The sequence below is a fragment of the Dipteris shenzhenensis genome, chromosome 22, assembly GCF_047967505.1.
Source record: "Dipteris shenzhenensis isolate YYH24624 ecotype China chromosome 22, Dip_SZ_1.0, whole genome shotgun sequence".
NCBI classification, from domain to species: Eukaryota; Viridiplantae; Streptophyta; class Polypodiopsida; order Gleicheniales; family Dipteridaceae; genus Dipteris; species Dipteris shenzhenensis.
Window position 1 is genome coordinate 50713328 of NC_141617.1, and position 9274 is coordinate 50722601.

Sequence of the window (9274 nt, forward strand, 5' to 3'; positions counted from 1 at the left end):
CAATGGCGCGGAGGTGAACTTTCAGCTAAGCTTCACGCGTGAGGAGCCGGTGTGTGTTTTGGCAACAGGAGTGATCAGATTACCGCTGGAGGCAAAGGTGGAGCAGGCATACTTCTAGCCCCTCCAAAAGTGTGCGGAGCTGTTCGGGATGGAAGCCTCCTTCATGATGAAGTGGGCACGGAAGATCGGTATGGAGCCGATATCCACCCTAGTACGGCGCCGCACAGACACCGACTACTCGCCCTCCAAACCCCCGGCAAAGTCACACAAGGCAGTCTTTCTGGGACAGACACCCACTCACAGGAGAGCCTTGTTCCCGACTCCCCCGTCCTCATGAGCTAGACCATAGCGAGTTGGAACGTACACGGGCTCCACGACCGTGTTCGTAGCCAGCTGCAGTACCTGATACTCTGGCAGGACTCTGGCAGGAGTTGCAGAGGGCAATGGTAGGGCGGACAGTGGACATCTTTATGATTCAGGAGCACATGTTTTTAGCCGCAGACATCAAACGACGCCATCACCTTTTGGCTCCAGAGGTCTACGATCAAGGCGAGCTCATTCCAGGACGGGCAATTTAGATGGGGGTTCGGACGGGAGAGTCCAGGATTGGGATCCTGAACGTGTATGCCCTAGTGTGTAGACACCACCGCCTAGCCTTTTGGAGGAGGCTGTCAGAGTGTCTTCCGCATGTAGACTCCTGGATTGTTGGAGGTGACTTTAACAACCTGGAGTTTGGGGAAGACAAGCAGGGCAGCGCCTCGTTCTCCGAGATGCCAGCAACAGAGCGTAGCACCTGGGAGTAGATCATTTTCATGATCAGTGGCAGAGACCCGTGGAGGGAGCCAGATTTCAGCAGGACACCTGGCAGCCTTCTCTTCTCCTTTGGACAGAGGAGACACGATGGATTGCTAGAGAGACTAGATCGTTTCTATGTTGGGGACTGGGCACTACACAGAGGCGAATCTACCGGGATTCTGGCAGGTACCACGATGTCCGACCACTCTCCAGTGGTACTTTACTTGGATCAGCCCCGCCGAGGTCTCCCCCAAAAGGGCGACCGCATTCCAGACGACCTCCTGCAGGACGAGGAGATCCAACAAGTCATGGCAGGGATTTGGGAGCAGTCAGAGATGACACCGTGCGAGGGCTGGGCTGCGTGGGTGGCCGATGTGATTCAAAGGAGCAATGAGGAGGTGCAGGCTCATGCCCTTAGGCGGAGGAGGACCCTTCAAGAGTGTGAGCGGGCTTTGAGGAGAGACCTCGCCTCCATCGATAGGCTCAAGGAGCAAGACCCAGGTTCTCAGTGGCTTAGTGACAGATTCGAGAGCGCTCGTCTCGAGCTCCAGGACACGGAGTTGTGGTGGGCTGAGTTGCAGCAGGGGACAGGATGACGAAGCGGTTCTTTAAGACCATTGGGCCCCGATTGGCAGGCACACAGCTGCAGCGTCTCCAGGACTCGCAGGGCATCATGCACATTGACCCGCAGGAGAGTTTGGACATGACCACCAGTTTTTACAGCCAGCTCTTTCAGACGGAGAGGATAACCCCAGTTGGTCTTGTGGCCTGAGAGCTAGTTTGGGATCACGTTCCGACAGTAGTCTCGTAGGATTTATGCAGCAAACTTGAGGAGCCTTTCACATATGAGGAGCTCTGGGAAGCCCTTAAGGCTATCCCGACCCAGAAGTGCCCAGGTGAGGATGGCTTGACTCCGGCCTTCTTCCGAAACTTCTGGGAGATTATGTCCACCCCTTTCCGTTTAGCTTGCCAGGAGATTTTTAACAGATGCTTTCTCCCTCAGTCCTTGAGCGGGTTTGTTTGATCCCAAAAGGGGGAGATAGGTCAGACATCCAATAGTGGAGGCCGATCACTCTGCTTGATACTGCATGCAAGATCCTCGCCAAGGTCTTGAGTTTACAGTTACGGCCCCATCTTACCGACATCATCCACGACACACAGACTGGGTTTGTCTAGGAGCGCAGCATCTTGGACAACATCTTCATGTTCTTGGAGGTAGTGGATTGGTCCAGGGAGGAGTCGCAGCCGCTAACCATCCTTCTCTTGGACTTTGAGAAGGCCTATGATAGGGTGAAGTGGTCCTTCCTGGAGGGCACTATGAGGAGATTGGGTTTCTCGGACAGATGGGTCAAAGGAGTTTCTGCGCTATATGCAGGGAGCTTTAGTCAAATGCTTATTGGAGGACACACGGGCGAGGCCTTTCCTCGGTCTGCAAGGGCTGCCCACTCGCTCCCTTCCTCTTCTTGTTTGTGGCGGAGGCTCTGGGCTACTATTTGAGATCACAGGTGGCAGGTCTCACAAGGTTGAGGCTCCCAATCAGACAGGAGGAGGAGCTACTTGACTCGGAGTTTGCAGATGACACGGCCTTGTATGTTGAGGGCACCACAGCGAGTCTAAAGAGAACTGTGAGGCCTCGGGTGCACGGATCAACTGGACGAAATCTATAGGTTTCTTCACAGGCTTTGAGGAGACACAGGAGATCCGTGAGTGGGGGAGTGACTTTGGCTTTAGATGGATACCGCAGGTGGTCAGACAGAGAGATGTCTCGGATGTCAGGTGGGTATTGACATTACAGCAGAGGAGCAGATTGCCCGATCCTTGAGAGTGTTCGGCGCAAGCATCTCTATTGGAAACTCTCCCTAGCAGGTCGCATCTTAGTGGCAAACCAGGTCCTTCTTGCCACAGCCTGGTATATCGCCTCCCACTGGTGCTTTCACAGAGGATGCATTGGGCAGCTCCGATGGTTGATACGGAACTTCCTTTGGGCAGGTTCAGACGGCACGAGGAACACTAGGGCCCGAGTAGCTTGGTAGACGGTGATCATGCCACAGGCACTGGAACGCTTGGGTATCATTGATCTGGAGATGCAGAGCAGAGCCTTCTGGGCAAGTTGGTGGTTCATGGCCTCACCCCAGGTGCAGAGCCTTGGAAGCTCCTCTTACAGCGAGGGCTTCTAAGGGACACCCCACGCACTGGGGGACAATGGCAGCCTTCACATAGATGGATCTTCTCAGAGGTCCCCCTTACGGGGAACGGCTCCCCCCTGATGAGGAGCCTTCACAGGGTCTGGCGGACAGTGGCAGGGGGTCTCATCCATGCTCCGCCTAGATGCAGAGAGGAGTTTAAGCGCCAGCCCCATATGTGGCACCCACAGATCAGAGATCAGGAGGGACGTATGCTCGGACACTGGACTCACACTGGTTGGGCACAATGGGACAGTGGTCTAACAGGGTCCTTTGGCCGTTGGAGCAGATTACCTATGGAGACAGAGGCGAGGCTTGATGCCCTAGCGCATCTGCGAGGGGCAGGGTAGTGGATGGGCGAGATTGACTTAGCCATTCCTGAGTCCTGGTAGGAAGGACTTCACGTTTGGAGAGACAGCAGATGGTTGGGGCAGTTTTCCTGTACTGGTGTTACCTTGACGATGTTGATGCAGTGAGGGAGCACGCACCCTGGCTTCTTCTGTGTAGGACCTAGAGGCCTACTTCAGCCACTCAGTGAGAGAGATCCCGAGATGGATGGGAGTCTTGATGGGATTCACTGGCAGATGATCAAAGTGGTGGGACGTTTGGGAAAGGAGTGGCACATTGATCCTCCCAGCATCTTAGAGCAGGACGCCTCTAGATGGCGCCTTTGGCTGTGGGAGGGTAGACCCCTGAGGGAGGTCCAATGGGATCCGAGAGAGTGGTTCTGGCCCTCTAGGGGTGGCCTAGCTGAGCCGGTGGATGAGGTGCCCTTCTTTTCACACCACACGGATTGGCAGGAGGCTTCAGATGGACTCGTCGAGGTGGACCCCCTCGAGGGAGAGGCATTGGGTGACCCAGAGAGTACCTTGGGATGTTCGCTCGAGGTTTTGGATGCGGTTGTGGTCCAGCTTGCGGCCGAGGAAGATTTCATACTTCTTTTGGCTGGTCGCCCATGGAGGCTTGCCCATCGGACCGTGGTTGGAGCAAATGCGAGTGGAGGGGCAGTGCCATTATTGCTCCAATGGTGTCTTGGAGACTATCCCGCACTACCTGTGGAGTTGTCGTAGCGCAGCGAGGATCTGGATGGGAGCCCTCAGGATCATGACACGTATGCAGAGCCTTCATAGAGACTACACCTGGGGGATGGAGGCTTGGTTGACAGAGGGAGGGCACGCGTTTCAGATTGATGAGATCTCCCTAGCCTACTAACTACAGGGTCAGAGCATCCAGAGGATTGCACTCCACGAGGCAGTCCCTCCTGATAGCCTAGCTCCTCCTCCTCCTCCTAGGGAGGAGAGTGTTTGGGAGGTGGTAGCCAGCATCACGGCTTGGAACATTTGGGTGGCTCGTTGCAGTCTTGTGATGGGTGAGCACCCGGTTCCACCTTCGGCTACCCTAGTTGCCATCTAGCAGGATATCATTTACACTCTACGGTCCACCTGGGAGCGTGGGACTCTAGGCTCCAGGGCGACTATCGAGAGGCGTGCTCGTTTCTACAAGGCTTGGCTTGTAGGAGTTTTCTACATCTTCACCCCGCAAGGGATTCGCTGGTTGTATAGTCCCCCCACTTGGCCGTTAGCCCCAGATTTAGAGATCCCCTAGGGAGTGAGCTGGGTTTCTCTGGAATAGGCCGGTTTCTTTCTTTCAGCCTTTTCCGGTTTTTTCCATACTCAGCACCTTCGGGGCTGCTGTCTTGTATGAAATCTTTCAAGAATTAATAGGAGGTTCCTTTCTTTGGAAAAAAAAGAAAAAAAAAGAAGACAAAAAGAAAAAAAGAAGAAAAAAAAGATCTGTTTATGCACTTTCCATCTATAGTTGGATAATTTATGAGCTTAAGGAAGTACTTTCGGGTACTATGCCCCTTCTTGCCTTAAGCATCTTATACTGTAAGACGTGCATAGATGTAGGAATCTCATTATCATCTTTGGCTTTAGTGATCTTTTGTCATTAGAGTTTACGGAGGGTTACCCATATAATGCTTCAATAAAATAATATTGAAACCATTGTGTAACTGTTAGTGTGACGGTAAATGTAAATGGAATGTTACATTGCTAATCTTTGTGAGATCTGGATAGCTACATTCTTTCGTTGATTAGAGTCTGTCCGTTGACGTTCTTGAGATTAGATAATAGGATTTTGAACATTCATATAGGCCGCAAAGACTTCATCATGGTTACGAACCAAAAGTAGCGAGTGTTTGCTATAAACGATCTTAGCTAAAGCTCTATCTTTTTTATATGTAAATTTTGTCATTGGTAAATCCAACCGCTATGGAGAAGTTCAAGCAACATTTCATTGGCTGCCTCACTTCGTGCATCCATCTGAGCATGAAAGTTAGAAGAAAACTGGAATTCAGTGTCCTATTTGTTGAACAAAACCCTCCAAAAAGTAGTTGTCACGATCTGACACAACGGACTTTGAAATGCCTTGAAGAATGCAAATGTATTTAATGAATAAAGTAGCCTAGTAAATTTGATATCATGACTTGACACAAATGACTTCAGAATGATTAACAAAATTGTTTTCAATTGACCAAACGACGACTTTGTTGGTTGCCTTTGGGGGCTTATGACAAGAAATAAAATAGGCCTACTTTTTGAGAATGTCAGCATTTATCCAAAACATATCATGGTCTTGTGGTGATTATGAATTTCAATCACAGGATCCATAGTAATTTTTTTCCATTGTCCTATAAGCATAGGCAAGGGCTAAAGCAATCAGAACTTTTTTCTCTATCATACATAGGTTTTTGACAAAAAACATCCTCACACATTGGAGGCCAATAGAAAATCCTTCATGCTGTGCTAAGAAAGGAGACATACCCTACCCTGCATAGGGTCGATTAGGGCGTCATTAAGTCTTTTCTCACAAAGATACTGTGCAACACATTCAGCACAGTCCATCCCGAATATTATAATATGTATGCCCTTCATCATCACTTAATGCTGTCTTAATCTTTCATCTCTCTTGTCATTTCTAGACTACAAAGATGGTATGAACTGTTGGCCTTCTAGAAAATGCATCAGCTGCCAATTGAATCTGGAAATTAAATGTGGACATAAAATTTGCCCAATCCATTCCCTTCGTGTTCACCATGGGTTGTTTCTTGAACACTTCGTTGATCAGAACAAACTTAAAACTCAGCATCTAGTAAATAATGTTTCCACCCTTTGAATGGATGGATTCCAACTTATAATTCTTTCTCATAAAGATCATAGCTCAGTTCTAGTGGCAGGATTTTCATCCAGGCAGATCCTATGCACGATGGGCATGCTGTGGCTTTTGAAATCACCAAAGGATATTGAATATTTAATTTTGGATATCCTTGGAGTGCTTAATAGAAACTGTCCAACCACTCAAGATCACTCAGACAGCCGAGAGAAAAACGGTCAATTTAGTGGTCACATTATTGCAATGCCAGGGGTAAGACTGTAGTGTAGTTTGCTGTATTGATTACAGTGTCCAAACGGTTTTTCAATTTACTTATGGGCTTGGTGAATTAATCTACATGGCTGACACAGCATTCACAAGATTTCAAATTAATGTATTCTATTGGAGAAGGTTTAAAAAAGAAACAGAAAAAGAAGTCAGGGGAATGCTCTGTTTTTGACATCCATCTTTTTAAATGCAACAAGACTTGTGATTCAGGAGTGGTCAACCCTACAAATTTCCTACAGAGAATTTCCTTTTTTGGGGAAATTTGGCTGCTCCAGGTAAATATTCACAGGATTGCCAGTCAGGAGGAACTGGTGGCCAGCCATTTGTTGAATAAATGAAAGTATAGGAATTGCATATAGATGTAGATGGTACACTGAATCCATTGTAGAGGACTTCAGATGGACTGGACTGTAAATAAACAACCTTCAAGCCGGTTGGTGAGAGCCAACAACAAATTTCTGCAATAATATAGAGTGTCAATAATGATTACATGATAGGCAAAGTCCACATAGTGCTTTGTTTAACAGTCAAACATTATTGGAAATAATAGGGCGCACTGCTGGTAAAATGACTACTGGATTGTACACTGCAGGTCGATCATAACAGACGTCTTGGGTGGAGACATACAGTTCGACTTCTACCACCGATGGTTTGACGCTATATTTGTGGCTAGCTCTTTTGTGTCACTACTCATTATTGCTGTGCAATACACATCTCGTCAGTCTGACAAACATCCCATTGATTAATCAACATCGATTGTAAAGATCGTCCAAGCAGCCAACCCATCATTTTTTAATGGTCCTTTTAACTAAGCAATGAGGGTATCATTTGTTTCCTGTGTGCATCAGTATCCCCAGGATCCAACGCGGAGAGAGATTCATTTGGCTATTGTTAGAAAGTTTTGTATAGGTTATTCTGTTAATTTATACTTACAACAGAAATAGCATTATCAACTTCAATGAGGATAATGCGGACATGTTCTCAGGATGTTTAAGCTTTAATTAATCTGCTACGAAGCATTGTTGAGGATCTTCAGAGTCTTAACAACTTCTTGAAAGTATTTTCGTAAATGATGGTGATGACATGCTCCATAGCTTGACTCCAAAAACACTTGCTCTGGTGATTGCAAATTTCACGAGGTAGGAAGGAGAACTTTTTACATAGTGGCCTTGATACAGAAAAATATTTGTTATAATGACAAAACTTTTTAAAAAAGAGGCTATATTTTGTGTAAGGAAAATAGAAAAACGTACAAAATTCATGCATTTTTCAACATGGACCTCCACTACCTCAGAAAATATATAATGATTTTTTGTTTTCTCAAAGTAAAAATATTTCCTCCATTGAACTTGACCTTTGTATTTCTCTAATATGTTACTTTAATTATCTTTAGTTGTTGCACCTGCTAGTAGTCTTTTGCTTATTTTTGTCTAAAAGGGACTTTTGCTCTCTCTTCAAAATCACATGGTACATACTACTTGTACATGGCACATAAATATTACAAGCCTTTGTTCACCAATAAAGAAAGAATAGAAAACGTTTTTCAAAACAATGAAGTGAAGTTAATGTTTCGCTATTTAAAACTATTGGCTGAATGGAATGCCTTAAAAATCCCTATTGAAAGCACACATTGAAATAATTTAAAATATCCAACTACTCTATTTCATATGCATCATCTAAGCACTTTGAGCGAGATTTCTCAAGAATTGCCTAGTGTCGTAGTTTCTTTTTCTTTCTCCACCACATCCTCCTAGGTGTTGACTAGCTTATCTACTGGTTTCAATATCACGTGAGTTAATTTTGCATCAAACGCTCCATCTTTTAATCCAAGCTCTTGGTGCTTATTCAAGAAGTGATGAAGGGAAGCCATTCTCTTCTTTATATAATCTAATTGAACTTCATCTTTCTCTACTACAATTATATTTTGATCCTTTATCAAAGCACACTTTGTGATTGTGTCTAAACCAATAACTAGGTCAAGTATTAGGATAATCATGCTTGTCAGAGAATAGATCTATGAGTTGGTTTTTCTTATGATTCACTCTCCATTCTTGTCCATTATCAATTGTCTAAGTTTCTTCATCATAGCAAGAATATTAAAATAATAATGAGCATAAGTTGCAGGTGGAAGAGAGTTGTTTTGAACTATATATTTATGAATATTCTTAGTAGTATAGGTGAAGTATTTGTGCTTCATCTTGTAGCATGGATCAAAGACTTCTCTAAATTTACCAAAGGGGAAAAAATAACGTATAGAAATGATCAAAGTAAAGGCCGTCGAGTCCACAACATATATACTTTATAGTACTTGTAATCACTCTCAAGTCTAAGTTTGAATGAAAAATCACAGTAGCTAGTTAAGGTGTTGTCATTGTAATTGTCATGAAATGCTCAAGTAAACTCTTGAGCTTCTTTGCTTTGTAGGGGAATTCATGAAACATAGAGCCAAGCACATTGAAAGCATACAATATCTTAGTAATAGTAATTGTCTACTCATTTCGTGGCACTAAGTTTCTCTCACAATCACCATCGATCACACAATAGGAAGTTGATAGATGTTTTTCTCTCCACTTGAACTTTATTAGCTCATCAGTAGGAACAATGATTGTTGCCATATGTTATGCTCTTTTTCTTTGATAGCTCAATTAATAAGTTTCTTAAAGCTTGCAATCATAATGGCAGTCTCACTAGGCTTTGCATTTGAAGACTTATTCTACACTAGTATTTTTGGCACTATGAATCTCGCAATGTAAAAGAGAGAGAGCATGAAATATTTGCACACTTGATTTGACTTACTATGCTTTGGAAATATCAAAGTATGGAGCAAGGCTCTCCATTTGCTACTCTCGGGGTAC

The 9274-nt window shown here is 45.4% G+C and overlaps 1 protein-coding gene across 1 annotated transcript in view; it reads left to right on the top strand.

Annotated features, from left to right (window-relative positions):
• LOC147888250 (GPCR-type G protein COLD1-like) overlaps window positions 1-7615 on the top strand; it is a 183407-nt gene extending 175792 nt beyond the window's left edge. Inside the window, exon 13 of the mRNA XM_087393199.1 lies at window positions 7012-7615. Coding sequence (XP_087249325.1) covers window positions 7012-7165 — 154 coding nt within the window. The 3' untranslated portion in view covers window positions 7166-7615. The remainder of the gene's footprint in view (window positions 1-7011) is intronic.
• Window positions 7616-9274: the final 1659 nt, after the last annotated feature.